The sequence below is a fragment of the Rhinolophus ferrumequinum genome, chromosome 5 (assembly GCF_004115265.2).
Source record: "Rhinolophus ferrumequinum isolate MPI-CBG mRhiFer1 chromosome 5, mRhiFer1_v1.p, whole genome shotgun sequence".
Taxonomy (NCBI): domain Eukaryota; kingdom Metazoa; phylum Chordata; class Mammalia; order Chiroptera; family Rhinolophidae; genus Rhinolophus; species Rhinolophus ferrumequinum.
The window spans coordinates 40983118-41002684 of record NC_046288.1 but is presented as its reverse complement, the minus strand read 5'-3'; the positions used below and the strand labels follow the sequence as shown (position 1 = coordinate 41002684).

The window sequence follows — 19567 nt, the reverse complement described above, 5'->3', positions numbered from 1 at the left end:
TTAAAACACTGTTAATATTCAGCCATAGTTTTATAACTTACTCACCAATTCTATTTTATTGGAAAAGAACAAATTAATTTTAAAATTAACATCTAAAAGGAAATCTTCAGAGCACTTCTAAAAAAAGAATGGAATTGTTATAAATACTTTAAAAGCTATTTTCTTACCTTTCATCTTTTACTTTTTCTTCACAATATTCTTCACAGCCATTCATTTTGGTAGACTACAATAGAGAGAAACCAAAATCAAATTTGCCCATGGTAAAAAATAAAAAAATAAATAAACCGCAAATGTTCATTTTTTTTCTGTGAAGTATTTCCTATATGTACTGTTATTGTTGATCTTTATATTATAAATACACATATTTTGAGTGATGGTATACTTTTCAAGATTTAACAATCTAGTTTATTTTTCTTCTTAAAAGTTTGTTTCCTTCCCTTCCTCTCTGATTCAATTGCTGCATGCATTTCCCAAGGTTGCATGCATACCGCATTAATCTGGTTAATCGCCAGAACACTGACTTGAAAGAAATTGTTTCAGCCCTTAGACCTCTGGACACCGATAATCAGGCTGCAACTCCCTTGAAATTTTCCACCAGGTGACACATGAATTGCCCTTCCGACTGGGTTCAGGATAACATTATCTTGAAGCAAACTAGATTCCACACACCCCCAACTCCGGGGTGTTTTTCTGGCATTTTTTTTGGACATCAACACTCGGGAATAGCCTAACTCCCCCTGTTCTGTTCCTTCTTATGCACCTATCAAATCTTCTGGCTGTTCTTATTTTTCTTTTTTAATTTTTTTATTTATTAAATTTATTGGGGTGACATTGGTTAGTAAAACTATATAGGTTTCAAGTGTACATACCTATAATACATCATCTATATATTGCATTGTGTGTTCACCACCAAAAGTCATATCTCCTTCTGGTCAGTCTAGGAACAGGTGAGACGGCCTTTGAGACAGGAGTCCACCATCTTCCTGGAACGCTAGTATTTTGAATAAACTCACTTTTCTTTCCACCAACTCTTTTCTCTTGATCATTGACTCATGAGTGGCAAGCAGCCGAACCTGAGTTCGGTAATGATATGACATTTGATTAATACATGCTGAACTGTGGCTGAGGTATCTTCAGTAGCCCAAGAATTTTTGCTGATTCCACTTGTTTACTACTTCAATTTTAAAATCTGAAAAATGGTCTCTCCAGAAAAATCTCAGTAATTTCCAATGTGTTAAATTATCTTGCCCTTATATTATTAAAGTGAGTGGTCTCTTCATAAGGAACACAGATCAATCATCCCATACTTTACCTGAATTGGTACCTGAGAGAGTCAAATACTGCAAGAGCAGTCTGATACAAGATGCCAAGTTGCATTTTTACACAGATAACAAATCTCACATTTCAATCTTTATCAGGACAAGTTATCATAACAAATGGGAAATTCCTTTCAAGATCCTGAATTATCTGGCCTCTGTCTAATTCTACCAACCATCCAGTTGCACTCTTCCCTTCACTTAGTAAGATTCAAACCCTTCACTTAGTAAGATTCAAATGGGGTCTTTTAGTTCTTCAAAACTGCTCATCTCTTTTCACCACAAAGCTCTTCCTATGGAACTTATTTTCTCTTTATTCGGTGTATCTTTTCCTTCTGAGACTGTTCCCTAACCACCCAGTCTAAAGTAGGTCTCCTTGGTCTCTCTTTTGTACCACTTTAAAAAAAAAAATTTAAAAAATTTCATAAACCATATAACAACTTATAATTGCATGTTTATCTATATGTTTATTTGATCATTCTCTTTTCCTCTCCATTAGACTGTAAGCTTCACGAGGGTGGGAATCATGTCTGTTTAACACTGTGTGCCCCCCCATGTTTCTGCCTAAGCCATAGAAGGTTGTCTCACTTATTTAATAAAAATATTTAAAAAACCTTTAATCTGACCTATCAGTTACAGACTTGGTAGAGTTAAAAAGTATCTATAATTGTTATTTTGATATTAATTTCAATTTATTTGAGGGAAATGCAAAACTTCTATGGAGAAAGAAAAAAAGTAGGTTGTTGTTATCCACTGACAACTAAAAGGACGTCGCAGTCCTTATGAAGTTGATTCTTTTGGTTTTGAGAAGTTGATAATTTTTTCTGGGTTAAGTTTTTTTCCCCCCAAGTACAGTCATTTGGATTTCTGATTCCGCATCATAGAATCTGGTCTAAGAATCTACTGTGTATGCAATGATTTTGAAAAGAATAAAGCCAAAGGGTAAGGGGCGTGGGGGGTGGGAGATGAAGGTAAGGGGGATCAAATATATGGTGATAGAAGGAGAACTGACTCTGGGTGGTGAACACACAATGGGATTTATAGACGATGTAATACAGAATTGTACACCTGAAATCTATGTAATTTTACTAACAATTGTCACCCCAATAAATTAAAAAAAAGTTATATGTTTAAAAATAAAATGATCAGTGAATAAAGAGGAAGAGTTTAGACTCCAAAAAAAAAAAAAAAGAATAAAGCCTTTTATAAGAGTCAAGTGCTATTAACATTCAAATGGTGAGATAAAGCCCAACTGAAAAACAAACAAACTATAGAGATACTTGTAGTAGTAACCAATTTCCCACTATTTTTGCCAAGTTCACCTATGTATGGGGTAGAGTGGGTAGAGTGGGGTTAGAGACTGACCTTCAGTCTCTCTTCTCATTCGGTCATTCTGGATTGCAGGCTCTTTGGAAGAGGCAGCTGTAGTATTGCCTCAAGGAAAAGATTTAAGATTTTTATCATGGCCAGCTCTGGATTCTGCTGAAAGAATCCAGATCCAGCAACGTGGAAAAGTAGAGGAGATATCACCTAGATCCAGGACTGGCTATATTATTTACAGTGCTCAGTGCCAAATGAAATTATAGTATTTCTTGTTAAAAGCTATTAAGAATTTTAATGGTGATAGCACAGCATTATTTTATAAATAAGTGTGGATCTCTTCTAAGCACAGGGCTCTCTCTCTGTGACTGCACTGGTTGAAGGACCATAAAGCCAATCCTTCCTGGATCAAGCATGATTACCTTATAGGTGATGGGAAGCCACTGACAGTTTTGTATTATTTTTTTGCTGTCTTGATTGGGTGTTTTGTGCTACCTTATCTTCTAAATTGCTGATTCGATCCTCTGCTTCATCAAATCTACTGATTCCCTGTAATGCAGTCTTCATTTCCATTATTATATTCTTTATTTCTGATTGGTTCTTTTTCATGTTCTCTATCTCCATTTTCATGTTTCCCATCTCTTTGTTGAAATTCTCTGAGATCATTGAGCATCCTTATAACCAATGTTTGGAACTCTGCATCTGGTAGATTGCTTGTCTCTATTTTGTTTAGTTCTTTTCCTGGAGGTTTGCTCTGTTCTCTTATGTGAGACATGTTTCTTTGTCACCCCATGTTAGTTGCTTCCCTGTGCTTGTTTCTATGTATTAGGTAGGGCAGCTATGTCTCCCGGTCTTAGTAGAGTGGCCTTATGTAGTAGTTGTGCTGTGGGGCACTTTTCCTGGTCACCTGAGCCACATACTCCAGGTGTGTCCCTTGTGTCAGTTATATGTGCCCTCCTGTTGTAGTTGGGCCTTGGGTGCTTTTTGTACGTCAATGTGGCTCATTGGGCTCATTGGTATCAGGACTGGCTGTGACTACAGTGGAGAAGCTGTTGTGCAGGGCCTAACCCTATAGAGCAGGATCTACCTCAGCAGGGCTCTGGTGCCTGTCCAATCCTCCCCTTGGGTGTGTTGTCCTTGGAGGCGGCTGGGTGATACTCCAGCTCATTTCAAAGCTGGCCACTGCATGTACCAGTCCCACCAAGGGCCACCAAGTAGGGGACCTGCTGCAGGCCAAGTTCAGCTGTAGTCCGTACCCTGCCCAGAGCTACTGGCAGGAGCCACAAAGCAATCTTCAGATGGCCACTGTCTGCGTTGTGCTAGGAACTTCTCTCTCTGGCACTGGAATCCTGGGCTGGGGAACCTGGTGTGGCATGGGACCCCTTGCTTCTTCTGGGGGAACCTCCGCATCAGGAGATATCCCTCCCGATGTTTAATGGTCACACGAGGGTGTGGGACCAACTCCTTTCACATCTCTGCCCTTTCTACCAGTCTCGAGGTGGCTTCTTCTCTGTCTGTAGTCGCAGGGCTTCTTTTCAGCAAGACTTCAGGCAATTCTCAATGATGGTTGTTTTGTAGTTTAGTCGTCATTCTGATGTGGTTGTGAGAGAAGGTAAGCACCGCATTTATTTACTCTGTCATCGTGCCCAAAATATTTGGTTTTACACATGAATTCTCAAGGCACAAATCTGTGGAGTCTATCTGTACTTTGGTGGCAGGACAACTTATATAATATTTCCAAATAACTGATAGGAATATTCTCCCTCCATGAATCTTAATTTTTAGAATTTTCCTGGATATTTTTACATCTCAATTCTCCCATGTGAACTTTAGAATCCTTTTACCAAGCCACCCGGCTTCTCATTAAAAAAAAAAAAAAAGTCAAAATATTTTATGAGATCATATTTAATTTAGAGGTAAATCTAGAAAGAATTTTAAATTTAGGTTTTCTTCTATCAAAGAACAAGGAATGTTTTTCTTTTCTTTTTTAAAAATTTTTATTAGGAAATATTGGGGAACAGTGGATTTCTTCAGGTCCCATTAGCTCCAAGTCGTCTTTCAATCTAGTTGTGGAGGGCGCAGCTCAGCTCCAAGTCCAGTCACTGTTTTCAATCTTTAGTTGCAGGGGGCACGGCTCACCATCCCATGGAGGGAATTGAACCAGCAACCTTGTTGTTAAGAGCTCACGCTCTAACCAACTGAGCCATCTGGCTGTCCGGAATGTTTTTCTTCAGTGCTTCTTTGTAAAGTTTTAAAATTTTAATAATGTAAATCTTGTTCATTTTTGGTTGAAGTTATGCCTAGAGCTTGTATTTGTTTTGTAACTATTCTGAATAAAAACTCAATTGTATTTTATAACTGGTTAAAGCAAAGACTGTGTTATAGACTGAATTGTATCCCCCCAAAATTCACAGGTTGAGGCCTTAACCCCCTATGTGATTATATTTGGAGATAGGGCCTTAATGGAGGTAATTAAGGCTAAATGAGGTCATAAAGATAGGGCTCTAATCCAAAAGGACTGGTGTCCTTTGAAGAAGAGGAAGATACACCAGGAGAGCACGAACACAGAGGAATGGCCGTGTGTGTGCAGTAAGAAGGTGGCCGCCTGCAAGCCAAGGTGGTCATCTCACAAGAAACCAGCCCTCATGGCAACTTGATCTTGGACCTCTGGCTTCCAGAACAGTGAAAAAAGAAATTTCTGTTTTTTATGCCACGCAGTTTGTGGTATTTTGTTATGGCTGCACAAGCAGAATAGGGAAGACTTCAAACTCAAATGCCTGCACGAATCAGACAAATAACAAATTTAAATTCAGTAAAATTAATTCTTGTGAATCCTAAGAGTTCACAGTACAAAAAAATAGAAATCTTTGTTGCACTGTTGTTTATAACAAACACGACATTTAAAATTCATTAACAGATAACCAATTTAATAAATCATGGTCTATCTGTGAATAACAGGAAGGCATTAGAAAGTATGAGGCAGACTTTTATGTACTCATGTGGAAAGAGGGCATGATCAATTGTAAAGTGAGAACCAAATTTAGAACCATGTTATAAAGTTTATTTTTTAAAAAATCACCTATGCATATAAATATGTTTTCATTTTCATAATGGAAGGTAAAAATCAAAATTTTAATAATAGCTACATCAGATGAAGATGAGGAATGGGCAAAAAAAGGAATTTGTATTTTTAGATGGTTCTGTTTGAAAAATTTTTTACAATGAGGATGTAATATTTTCATATTGAAATAACAAAAAAGCAATTTGAATGAAATTTCTGCTATAAACTTTTTTTTATTATAGCTTAGTATAAATGAGAATCTATATTTTTAATTTTTTTTAAAGAAAAGGCATTGGATATAACATTTTTGAAATGGAGATTAAAGGTTTTTATTTATTCTCTTAGAGCCTTCAAAATACACATTTTACGGAGCACTTTTAATATTAAGAAAAATATAATTAGAGTTAGCATAATTTAACATGGTCAGGAAACCTTTTTCAAAGAGCTTATTGTTTTTATAACTACTAATATTCTGATGGTGTGAAAGAACAACATCTTAAGTAAAATCACTACAATATGATAAAACTACTCCATTCTTTTTCTTTTCTTTCTTTTTTCTTTTTTTTTTTGATTTGAGGAAACTTCAGTAATGATTCTTTCACTGGGATAGGATAACTCTTAAATGTAACAAATGAATTTAACCTCCATTTCCACCCTAAACATAATGTTTCAGTAAAACAGGCAATAATCTCAGATGATGCCAACTTCTTTTTAATTTCAAAAAATTGTTATAATTTTTATAAAACACACACACACACACACACACACACACACACACACACACACACAGATATATCCATACAGCTTATTTCTACTAGTTTGGATCCAACTATTTCAATGTATTACGAACCAGTCATCTATCCAAGTCTTTTAAAACAAATCACAACTGAAATCTCAAAGTAATAATAGCAAAAGCCATGGAATAACTGGAGGAATTAGCTGTTTCCATGATACTTATCCATGAAGGGCAGGAGGAAGCATCCAAGGATAAAAGCCAGGTTTTCTTTTTTTTAAAAAAATAAAGTTGTCTGCCTAGGTTAGATAGTAACTGGAAGGGGATCTTGGAATTCCCAACTTTAATTTGGTGTAAAAATAATGAAGATTAAAAAAAAAATCCAAAACAAACTAACAAAAAAATTTTTTTGACTTTTTTTCTTGAATGGAAACTTTCACCAAAAGAAGTTAGATGATTTAAAGGCAAGTTCTTTCTCCAAAATGAATAAGTGACATCAGTTCTAATTCTTATTGAGGTTACTAACCAGCCATCAGGATATTATCTTTAACTCCTGTCTAGGGGGAAGTTCGGAGATAGGGAGAAGGTGTCAGCGGAGAAAGCAAGTTTTCAAGTAAGGAGATATATAATTCTAACAAGATACAGCATCCTAGAGTGTTTACCTAGGTATTATCCTTACCTCTGTAAAATCTTCGGGTAAAGGTGATCCATCACAGTCTATATCTTCTGCTCTCTCTTCAGATAACTTCCCATTGGTTTCTAGTGCACCTGGAAGAGAAATAAAGAGGCCAAGAGGAGTTAAAATGCTCCCTAGAGGCCTTCTTACACTCCTTAGTGTAACAACTTATTCTTTCTGGTTCACCTACCTGGACCACAGGCATCTCCTGTCGCATTATTTTGGTTTAAAAGGTTTTGGGCTTCCTCATCCACAACATCCAGCAGAGACTGGATAACCTCAGCTTCTTGAGGATCATCATAAATATCATCTTCTTGTACATCAGATTCTTGAAAAACAGTAATTTACATGGGGCTTTACTTTAAAAATACTGATATAAGAAAAGGACAATGTGTCAAAGAGAATATAGCAGGTCTTTCAAATTTTAAGCATACACTTTGGAAAGTAGTCGTGACTGGACAAGTAGTTTACACTAATGGGGCCTAGTCATTTTTACGTCTAGAACTACTTTGGCTTCTACCTGATACAAGACCATACAAATGCAACTTACAAAGAATAAACCAAAATCAATAATTTAATGCTATTTTCCTAAATGAATCCCAGATTGTTAATCCATGAAAGAAACTTGACTGAACAAATTATGTTATAAAGATTAAGAATATAATAGGGCAGCCCAAACATCCCCAAGAAAAATTTTCTAAATTATTAGGTAGGCTGTGAATTGTTCCTTCAAAGAATACACGAAAGAAACACTATAAAAAAACACCCCAGTTATCTTTTCAATCATTAACAATAATTTTAATCTTATAGATGAGAATGAACACAGGACATCTGTACAGTAATGTAGCTAACAATTAATTTTACATTGTTCTTTTATTTCTTTGAACAACAATCTTTCCTTTTAAAACTATAGGAACATGTAAGGCAAATAAGAAAGGATACCTAATAATTCTTTATTACCTGTGTTATTAGGGCATTTAGAGTAACTGAATGACTGATTTGGAAAACTACCTTTGGACAGAATCAAATTTGCTGATCCCTTCATCTGATAAGTGGAACACTTTCCTTCAGGGTACAAAACTTCAATGATTTCTTCCCCATTAACCTAAAGTATAAAACCAAAGCAAATCATTAGTTTATTATTTTATTAACTTCCAGGATTAGTGAGGGACTGCATAATGTCTCTCCATGTTCTTCTCCCCTTCTTTCTTAGTACAAAATCCATTTTATATCTCTCTACCTTAGACGTGTTTCTAGAAAATACCAGTGCAATAAAATGTTCAAAGGAGATGGCATTTTCCATCATCAAATATGTCTGGAAACCCTAAATTAAACATTGAATCAATATTTTTATCCTAAGAATTCTTCCAATGCTTACTAATATAAATTGAGCTGTCAAAAGAGAAATCTATTATGTAATATTTCCTAAACTTATTTGACTGCAAAAACCTCTTTTATGTGGCATATTTTATGGGACTTATCTTCTATAGAACTTTTTAGGAACGTTTCATAGGACTACTAAACTTAGAAGTTGAGGGAAAGGGGGAAAAACGTATTTGTGAAGCGGTTATACGGACATAGATTCCAGTTTAGCAACCCAATCAACTGTTAGGTATAAAGATGTTCAACTCTTATCTTCAAGTTAAGAAACATAATCACGGGTTTACAACTATAAAGCAATTATGGAATAGAATGTAACTTTCTAATTTAAGAGTAAACTGTGAAGTACTTCATGGTGCATAGCCTATTGAAAGAAAAAAATGATTTGGGCAAAGATGCAGAATTAAACAGTGAGAATAAATTTAAAAAATTATGCAAATAAAAGATGTTTGCTTTGAAGATTTTACTATTTTTATTAATATAAAAAGTAGAGACGGTAGAAACAATACAATTATTTTTTCATAAATAGTGGTTACATAATGTCAAAAAGTTTCACTCTATTGTGAAAACTCCAATCTTTCTGAGAAATTCACAGTACAGACAACAGTATTCGAGGCCAACATACTGTTTGAGTGACTTAATGGAAGTGTTTAACAAAGAATGTTTGCAACTAAGAATAACAAAAGGCCTACTTTCTAAGGTTCTCTGTTAATTCAGACAGAAACTCTCCCCTTCTCCCTTTCAACAACATGCTGATATTTAAAGAGAAAAGCTCTACATGGTGTGACTAACACTGGAAACACATGAAAATTCAGTTGCTTCAGCTATATGAAATGAAAGGTCTTGTGAATAAACAGAATAGTGTGTGTTGCTGTATCTCAATCCACAAATGTACAAATACCAAGAATTTTTATTGTGCCCAAATGATTCTTCCAAATAATTCTTCTGCTGTGATCTTTTTAGGACTTGCTAAACTATGTCACAAGTTTGAGATAACAAGTGAGATGAAAGGCATAGAATTTTGGGCTTATGTTCACTAAATTCATTTTCTCCTCTTATACTAAATTCAGCTCATGTCCAGAAATCTTATTGAGATGATGAGATTTTCAGATTACTATGTAGGAGACCAAAGACTCAGCTTAGATGGAAAGACATTCAAATAGTGAGGTTCAGAATAGATTGTATGGGATGTGTGTGGGATTAAACAATCCCACAAAATGAAGATCCAGCTGTAATCATTTTAGAATGTACATTACGTGCCAAAAGAAAATCATAAAATGAAATGTTAAGCAAACAAACGGGCCGACATATAGCCTTAAAGAGAGACCCTGAAGTGGAATTTAGTATTGCATTAAAATAATTTTCTTAAATCTCCCCCAGATTTCTCTAATCTGTGCTAATCTTAAGTGATTTAGGTGCTTTCATTTTATTAAAGTATTTTCTATGTTTTTCTAAAAGCAAGTAAGCCTATTTCTATTGCCAATACTTTTCTTCCTCACTTACAGCACATCTGTCATTTGAGTCACTGCTGGTCAACATTAACCTGAAGGACCAATTCTACTTTTAATTACATTCTTCTCTTCTGGGTGTCTAAGAGACACCCAAAAGAATTGTGCACATTAATATAAAAATTCCAGCATCAAACCTATGTACTTAAGTAATAAGCTTATTTAAGATCCGAGTATGTGCCAAATGAAGTAAGGTTACTTGGGTGTGAGTTTTGTGTTGTGTGGTTTACTTGGCAAGGCCTGTTAGTTCACTAAAACATATTCCTACCATCAACATTCCTACCTTATATATCTATAAAGGGCAAATATTTAAATGTGAAATCAGTTTGGTTCAAGACACAAACAAGTTGCTTATTTAGATAAGGAAGTAGGGCAGGAAGGAGGTGGCTTTTCACTTACCTTGGAGAACGAATTGCTAGGAGTGAGGGCAGACTCCACGGTGTGATGGCCTGAAAGGGACAATGTAGAAGGTAAGGAGTGAGACAGTCAGAACCACAAGAGGGACATCAAAGTACTGGAGGAAAATCCACACTTCTGTGCATTCTCTTATTTTCATTAATATATTAATATATTAAAAGTCGTGTTCCGAAGTGATTTAAAACCGACGACTTGTAATCAAATATTAGAGAATGTTTTATCCCAAAGAAAAAGCCAGTTTCTTAAAAGAAAATAGTTTGCATAAAAGCTCAGTTCAGGCTGAATGATTCTAGTGTGATTCTAGTGCGAGGTACTGAATGTAAATTATTCCAACCAAATTGGAGAGCCATCACAGGTGCTAAACTCGATTTATTTTACTATTTCAGAAACAATAACAAGCCTTTAGAGCATCAACTTAACACAGTAAAGACAGTTATGGATATAACTGGAAAGGAACTTTTAATATATGTCTAAACCAAATGTTAATTTTAACTCTTAGCCATCAGTATAAAAATTCAATATATATATTAAAATGAGATTATGTTTCTCTTACAGTTAAAAAAGCCATTTAAAAAATAATTTGATTCATTAGTTATATTTTCAAGAGATTTTGAAAGATATGGTAGAGTTTGGAAAAGTTAAAAAGAAAAAGAGGAAAGAAAAAAGAAAGAATACAGGCAAGTATATTCAAGGACTTCTATTTGCAAATGACCTAAAAATAATTACACCTAGAAAGAAAGTTGAAATGGAATTTTTAGGGATAAATTTCTATAGTTATGTGGATGATGTTATAAAGAATCTGAGAATGCCTTTTAATGTTACTTCCAGGAGCTATAATACATTATTAAATTTTTAGGAAAAATAATGAAAAAGTATACCAATAATAAACTATATTAGAATAGTATAAAACACAATAGTTTATTGTTTGTAATTTCTCCCTCCTGCTTCCTGAACCACCCTTCTCCTTCTTTGTCTCCAAGCAACCACTGATCCGCTTTCTGTCACTATAAATTAATTTGCATTTTCTATAATTTTGAATAATACATTATGAACTCTTTTTTGTCAGGCTTCTTTGACTCAGGAGACTTATTTTGAGGTTACTTTAATTATGATGCAATGTGTATTAATAGACCATTTTTATTGCAGAGTAGTATTCTGTTGCTTGAATATATTACAATTGGTTTATTTATTCAACAGTTTTTGGATATTTGAGTGGTTTCTGATTTTGGCTATTACAAACGAAGCTTCTAAAAACATTCGTGTACAAGTTTTTGTTTATGGATAACTGTTTTCTTTTAAGTGAACAAACAGGAAGGAGTGGCTGGATCACATGATAGGTGTATGTTTACATTTTTAAGAAATAGTCAAAATATTTTCCGATATGGCTGTACCATTTTACCTTCCCATCACTATGAGAGAGTTCCTATTATTGATACTATATAATTTTCAGAACTCATAAAAAAATTAGTTCTACGGGAGTCAAGTCAGAGAGCCCCATAAAGACAGATGTATGGGCAGCTTCTACAAGGGGGGCAGGGCACAGCTACTCTTTTTAGTTTGAAAGTTACCAACAGGAGTCTTCCCGGAAGTCGTGAGAAAAACGCTGTTGTTGTTTGTTCTGTGAGATAGTCTGACTCTAATGTGAACTGGAACTATGAGAGAGAAGCAAGAAGGACCCCTGAGGCATTCAAGATAACAACAGAGGAGGTGAGTAACAGATCTGGTTTAGCTTTCAGAAGATAATCAAACCACGACTGCAATCTCAGTGAGGTTTCTTTTAGCTACTTTTGGCATTTAGATATTACTGCCTGATAACCTCAAAGTTTAGTTATTAATGAAGTACTGAATTTACATTTCAAATACACTAATTTCAACCACATTCCCTGTGTGTAACATTCTTACTACATTAATACCAGCATGAAAAGCTACAGTTACTGAGCCCAGTTTATATAAATGAGAGCATGGAGTCAGACATCCTAGATTTAAATTCTAGCGCTACCATTTATCAACTCTGTGAGATTGGGCAAATTATGACACTTCTCTGTGCCTCAGTCTCCCCTTCTCTAAGAGGAGGATAATAGTAACACGAGTGTCACAGGGTGTTGTCCTGAGGACTAAGGCACTTAGAAGAATGCTTAGTTCAGAGTAAGCATTAACTTAACATTAACTGCGGTCACAATACTAATACTACAATGTCCATGATTATGCTAGAATGTAAGAAGCAGACTTTATTCACTCATTGCCGTATTCACAATGCCCAGACAGTGCCAGTACAGATAAGAAATTCAATGACTGTCTGAATAAATTATGTGATAATCATTGCGGTAAGTGTTTCATATATAGTATTGTATTTATGCCTTATTATAATCTTACAAGGTAGATTCTAACAATATTCTTATGTTACTGGTAGGAAGTAAAGGCTTAGATATGGATCAAATAGCTTACTAAGGTCACACAGGACTTATACATTCAGGTCTATCTGGTTCTAAATCCCATGGTCCATGCTGCTCTATTTCCTATTACACCCTGAATTTTAGAGATGCTTTTATTTAAATGTAATTTTTTTCCACGTAGAAAGATCCTGTAAAACATGTTGGGAGGGCAAGAAAAACATTTTAGTGATAGTCCCCATACTCGCTTTTGGAAAAATAGAGTTACCTCTCCGTAACCACTTGTGTCATAAAATGAATATATCCTTACCATTAGCTTTGGTTGACTTTGGAGTTGAAACAGCAGACCTCTTAGAACTGGGGACCACTGGATGACCATCTCTGTGTTGTAAAAAAACAAAAAGGCAATTGCAAGTTCCATATGATGTTTGTTTAAATACCCTTCGGCCCATCTGTTAACTAGCCTCAGGAGTTTTATTTTGAATGGGCTTCAGGGGGGTCTAGGCTCCCCCTAAAGCTGCAGACAAAATTTCATCAGTCTTCATATAAGTAACTTCTGGAGGGAGATATTCTTGACCCCAAAATGATTAAGAATCGCTTCTTTACATAATCTTTCTTTGGGTTTCAGTTCAACACAGCACCATGTTTCCACTCTGATTGAAAACACGGTGAAAGTCACAATCAGTAACTTAGTTCACTATTCCTCAGGTGATAGTTCAAAATCACAGATCACTAAATGTTATAAATCTAAAGCCCCTGATATGTTTTTCCTTTTAAGTTAAAGTGAAAATCTACCAAAATATATAGTACATTCAAAGGATTGTAAGAATAGTACTAACCAATATGAAGAACAGTAAAAAAGACAACACCTTGGAAACAGAGGCTTGGTCTGCAATCTTATTGTTGCTAATATTTGAGAGAAACTGGAGGTTGCCTAAGGTATACAGTGTTGGGGGAGACAATTTACCACTGGCCCTAAGCACCCCTGTATATTCTTCCTTGGTACCTCAGAAATACAAGGCCATGACCACTTTTCATCTGGGTCAATTCTCAAGGCTATGTTTGTAGGGAATAAGCTTGAAGGATGAGGTAATCTCTCTTTCCAAATAAAAAGCAGGCTTTCTTGCAGGTTGCGATAAAGGGGTGGATTCCTGGGCTCTTCTTATATTATTCCTCTCCTGTAATACAACGCACCCCAATGCATGTGCAGGAATCCACTCGGCCCACATATGTCATGTCCACAGGACTCAGAGGACATGTAGAACTGACACCAATCCCATGATGCTGCTGCTTGTGTTGTCATTTGGAATAAAGTATTTTGTCTCTGAGCCAGGAGTTTCACACCTTCTACCAGCATCCAAGAAACAATAATAACTGGCTAACTTATTAGCTTGCAAGTAGGGTAAATTCACAAATCCTTCACAGTTCTTGACATACAGATAATTACCACAGATCTATACCCCTCCATTACTGCTAGCTACCCTGTAGACATTAAAGACAGCAGGTATATACAACAGTGGGGAGAGAACTGGAAGAAGAATGAAGAGGAAAGTAAGTGTGACTACCATTACTATACCTTTAGTGACTACAGAAAAAATAGAAAGTAGAAAGAAAAGAGAAAGTGATTTCAAGGCTAGGGTAACGGGTGCTCTACTGATTTGGAGGCAAAAAAAAAACACACACATTTAACTAGATCTATGGTTAACAGAGATTTTCACAAAATTAATTTTCACAAAAGTATTTTCCAGGTTATTTGAACACTTTCATCCCCCCACTAATTAACATTCAGTTACATCTATGAAAATAACTGCATGCCAAATCTAATTTTTAGAAATATATGAGGGAAATTGGACAGGGATTACATTCGAGGAAAAAAGTACACGATTCAATTTAAAGGTTTAGAAGGAACAAATAAGTTTATGACCGAACGGTTTAATTAATAGTTCCTGTATTTTGAAAGACACACTATATAAAACTCACCATGTATCACAAATACAAATGTGAAGTTTCCATTTATATAATATAAGCTTGTAATCTAGAAAGCCTGGATTTATGTACATTATGGTAGGCAGAATAATGACCCCCAGCCCACCCCACATGTTTACACTGTAATCCTCAGAAACTGTGAATATGGTACCTTACGTGGTAAAAGGGATTTTGCAGATGTAAATAAATTAAGCATCTAAAATTGAGGAAATTGTTTTGGACTATCTGGTTGGGCCCAATAGGGATCCTTAGAAAGTTTGAAGATGGAAGCAAGCCATGAACCCAGAAGATGGGGAATCTCTAGAAGGCGGAAAAGCCAAGGACATGGATTTTCTCTTGGATCCTGCAAAAGGAATGTAGCCCTGCCTTGATTTTAGCCCACTGAGACCAATTTTGTATTTCTGACCTCCACAACTATTACGACAATAAACTCGTGTTATTTTAAGCCACTATATTTATAGTAACGTATAGTAATTTGAAACTAATATATATTTGCCCAATTTATTTCCATGATGAAGTGAAAGAAAAGTTGTCAGCATTTCTTGTACCGTGAACTTGTAACGAGGTAGAGTGAGCATGGTACTTCTACGCCTTATCGGCTGCAGACATGAGGTTTGGAAGGACTAATGGTCTCAGCACTGGGATGGGCCAGGCCTATCCTAGCCCGATCGATATGTTCTTAGCCCTTTGCTTCACTTCAGGGACAGGCCTTCACCTAGGTCTAAGGCAATCAGTACACAGTCCTCGCTTTACCATGGTGATTGGTGACTTTTGATTGAAGATTGCTCTGGATGGTGTAGTGTGCAGGTGTGAGGCATGAAACTGACACAGCCATTTGACTGTCATGAAAGAAACACATACACAGAGGAGAGAATAACTGAAAACAGCAAAGACATGGAGCCAGAGGCCTGATCCAATTTTACCTGATGACCACCTAATCTTTTTAAACCATACAAGGCAGTAAATTCCCTTTCTTGTTTAAACCAAGTTGAGTGGTATTTTCTGTGACTCACAAATGAAAACATCCTAACAAACATGGTACCCACCCTGTTAATAACTGCAAACATGTATCCAAACACTAATCCACTGAGAGCGCTCTCAGAGTCTCCCATCAGGAAGTTTGTTTAATTTTATTAAATTCTTCCAGTTTAGTCTGTGAATTACTAATTTAGGAATAGCTTTTTAAGAGAACATGAGTAAAATCAACAGCTTGCACGCACAAAAAAAACTCACAAAAAAAGCAGAGTACCTTGTTGCTTTCAGCACCACTGAAGGAAGTGACACGTCTAAAGCTCTCTTAGCTTCTTCCAAGGTCATGCCTTGTGTGCTGACTCCATTCACATAGTGGATGATGTCTAGTAGCTGGAGATTACCCTCAGTGGCTGCAACTGACCTCGGATTGATATCACTAACATACACCACTTGATGAAGGCTGTCGTGACCTCCAGATAAGGTGAAACCTTCAGGGAATAGAAAAATATTTGTTTCCATAGCTTTACGAGTACTTACTTTTAAGCTAGCTAAGAGAATCACAGCTCACAAAGCCTGAATTTGTATTACCCAACTCCTCCTTGTTGCACGTTAACGTAATGTCAGGCAGTAAATGAGGCAGCACTGGCATCCTGGGTAATTCTAGAACTCGACCAAGCACTAATCTGACTGTCTTGGGTGCAGCTCGCAGCAGGTTCACTGCATCTGTGTGAGTCATGTTTGTAACGTCTGTATCATTAACCTACAGTAATGAGAAAGGGGAAAAGTAGGATTACAATTTTTGGAACAGAGAAGTTGCCAAGAAAACACAGTAATCTCCTTAACTTTTTATATAAGATATATTAGCCAGTAAAGGATTCACAATAAAGAACGGTTTCTAATTTATTGTTAATTCCCTGTACTGTGGAAATCATAAACACAATGATCAAGTAATTATAAGTGAAACACCGTATTTTGCTGTGTATAATGTGCACCCATGTTTTTGGCCCAAATTTTTAGGGGGAAAAAAATCTTTCATTTTAATTTTTTAATTCAATTTTTTATTTGTTTACATTTAGGTACTTGTTTTTTGTATTATAAAGGAATTCCAGCATTTATTTTTTAACATACTATGTATAAGAAATTTTATGTAACAAATAATTACAAAACACAAGAATAGATACAAGGTACACGAAATTTTATGTACCAGTAACAAATTTACAATATTTACGCATCATAGAAAGCCAAGAATTCTTCGTCGTTGTTGCAAGTACATTGTAAGTTCAACGATTATCGTATTCCAGGGTATTATTTTGCATACGGATGTCATTATTGATTTCTAGAGTTACACTTTTAACTCCGAAGCATATGTCAAAGAATTAAAAACATTTAGGGGCAGCTGGTTAGTTCAGTTGGTTAGAGCGCGATGCTCATAACACCAGGGTTGCCGGTTTGATCCCTGCATGGGCCAGTGTGAGCTGCGCCCTCCACAACTAGATTGAAACAACTACTTGACTTGGAGCTGATGGGTCCTGGAAAAACACACTTAAAGTAAATAAAAGTTAAAAAAAAAAAGTTTATATAGAAACGGAAGTAGTGCTACCCATGTATAATGCATATCCTTATTTTTCCCTCATAAATTTGGGCAAAAATGTATACATTATACACGGCAAAATATGGTAATAATGTAAAATATTTAACAAATGCATCATTATTTTGCTCATATAGGAAATTTATCCTCATAGTGATTTCAGAAACTTTGTCCCTGAAATCCAAGATAGCTTGACTTAATGCTTTAACTGAGATTAGGAAGACTTCCAAATTACAAAGCGAACTTGAAGCATTTCCCAAACTGTTAACTCTATAAAGGCCTTTAATTTTAAGAGGTGGAAAAGGAAAACATAAACCAAACACAGAAACAGTGTTATATTAACTCAACCTTCTTGTTCTTCCTTCTCCAGCCCTGGCTTGCTTTTTGCCTGCATGTGCACAAATCCATTCCACATAATGTCTCACCTTTATCAACCGGTCCCCAGGTTTTAGCCTTCCATCACTTTTGGCTGGATCCTGAATGACATCATGAACATAACAACCAATACTTTGATTGCCTTTGGTTACTGTAAAACCCAGGCTTCCTTTTTCTGATTTAATTAGGGTAATGATGAGTTCTACTTCCTAAGGGAAGAAAACAGTGATTCCTTTAGGTTGTCTATTTTGCCCTATAGACAAACAGAAAGATGACTATTATTTCCATTGAATAACAGACGAGGAAACTAAACCTTAAAAGGTTATTTATCTTGCCTAAGTGAAGAAGCCAGGTCTTTCTAACTCTAGATAGAATGTCCCCCATGTAAAAGTTGGGTTTAAATACAACATTATGTGCTTGTCCAGAGATATCTGAGACAGAACTTACTCAAGTTTCAATTCTTATGTTTTCAGGACAAACAAGGACACATTTGTGGTTATGCTTTGATGACGAGAGAATACTTTTTAAGGGAAAGTTCAGAAAATTCTTCATCTATTTCTAAAAATCCAAGATGGCAAGAGCCACAAAAGAAAGTTTTTTATTTTTATTTTTATTTTTTTTTAAAATATGAAGTATTTGGGTAATTAAATATCACAACTTCACACATTTAGCTATGTAAAATTTTTTTTTTACTATTTCAACTGAAACATAAAGGTTGCTCACAGGTTACAGGGGTAATGGCAAATTTCTAAGGAAATCATTCACAGATTATTTCCATTGTATTGCTGAGAATGAAACCAAAGCTATACATGCTTCACACACAACACACAAAATTATAGGCAAAGTATCTGGAAAGATTAACTCCCAAATATTTATGGTTTTTGGGTGGTGAGGATATAGGTAGTTTTAATCTTTTTCTTTGTTTTCTAATTTTCCTACAATAAATATTACTTGGATAATAAAAACAGTACTGAAAATGTGGACTTTCAATCAATGCAAAGAATATTATTCTTGGAAATTTGGCTTCCAAACTGCATTTACCAGTTTAGAAGTTCTAGGGCCATCAGTATAATGTAAAGGCACAACAAAAAAAAAAGTGTGCAGAAAAAAATTACATTCAAACTGAATTAAAAATTAAATAGGTAACTTGTCAGAATTTGGGAAACAGTAGGTACTATATTATAATAGGTACTGTTTATATGCTGTTTCATTTAATCCTCACCACAATCCTGTGAGGTTACTAACCTCATTTTATAGCCAAAGTACTAAGACTCAGAGAGTTAAGTAATTATGTCCACAGGCCATCTGCCAAATTGCAGCAAGTCAGTAGGACAGTCAGGATTTGTACCCAGGTCTTTTTACTTTCTTCCCTAACTCTCAGCAGAGAAACACATCAGATATGTTATCTATTTATTGGACACAAATCTGAAGCTACTCTAAAAGACAGCCTTTTCCCTAAAGGGAAACTTTGTGAGATGACATTTTACTTGAGAGAAAATATGGAATTCTCTCTCTTTTTTTTTCCTTTGGAATTTTTTTTTATATAGAACAAACAACTCACCAATTCAAAGTCTTCAAGATGGTTTTCCAAGTCATTTTTCAAAGATGGTAGGCTTTCCTGTCGGGTTGACTCAGAAGTGTGACATATATGATATGCAGTCGTTGAATTAGTGGAAGCAGATTCTGTCTGGGGTTGTCCAGGAGTCACATCCGGTGGGAAAGGGGAAGGAGGATTACTACAGAGACAAAGAAGCAAGACTTTTTTTTCAAATACATTTCAATGTCAGTATAGTAAATTAGTGCCATAAACAGCAAATGTTTAACAAATATTCATGTCTGCTTTTG

The 19567-nt window shown here is 35.5% G+C and overlaps 1 protein-coding gene across 9 annotated transcripts in view; it reads right to left on the bottom strand.

The window, feature by feature from the left end:
* Window positions 1–19567, bottom strand: part of PTPN13 (protein tyrosine phosphatase non-receptor type 13) — a 177248-nt gene that overhangs the window by 13367 nt on the left and 144314 nt on the right. For all 9 annotated transcript variants that reach the window (XM_033106401.1, XM_033106394.1, XM_033106393.1 and 6 more), the window contains 10 exons: window positions 19284–19458; window positions 17773–17931; window positions 16348–16519; window positions 16037–16247; window positions 13112–13182; window positions 10394–10443; window positions 8118–8211; window positions 7297–7434; window positions 7110–7198; window positions 168–223 (listed from right to left, as the gene is read on the bottom strand). In XM_033106401.1, coding sequence (XP_032962292.1) covers window positions 168–223; window positions 7110–7198; window positions 7297–7434; window positions 8118–8211; window positions 10394–10443; window positions 13112–13182; window positions 16037–16247; window positions 16348–16519; window positions 17773–17931; window positions 19284–19458 — 1215 coding nt within the window. The remainder of the gene's footprint in view (window positions 1–167; window positions 224–7109; window positions 7199–7296; window positions 7435–8117; window positions 8212–10393; window positions 10444–13111; window positions 13183–16036; window positions 16248–16347; window positions 16520–17772; window positions 17932–19283; window positions 19459–19567) is intronic.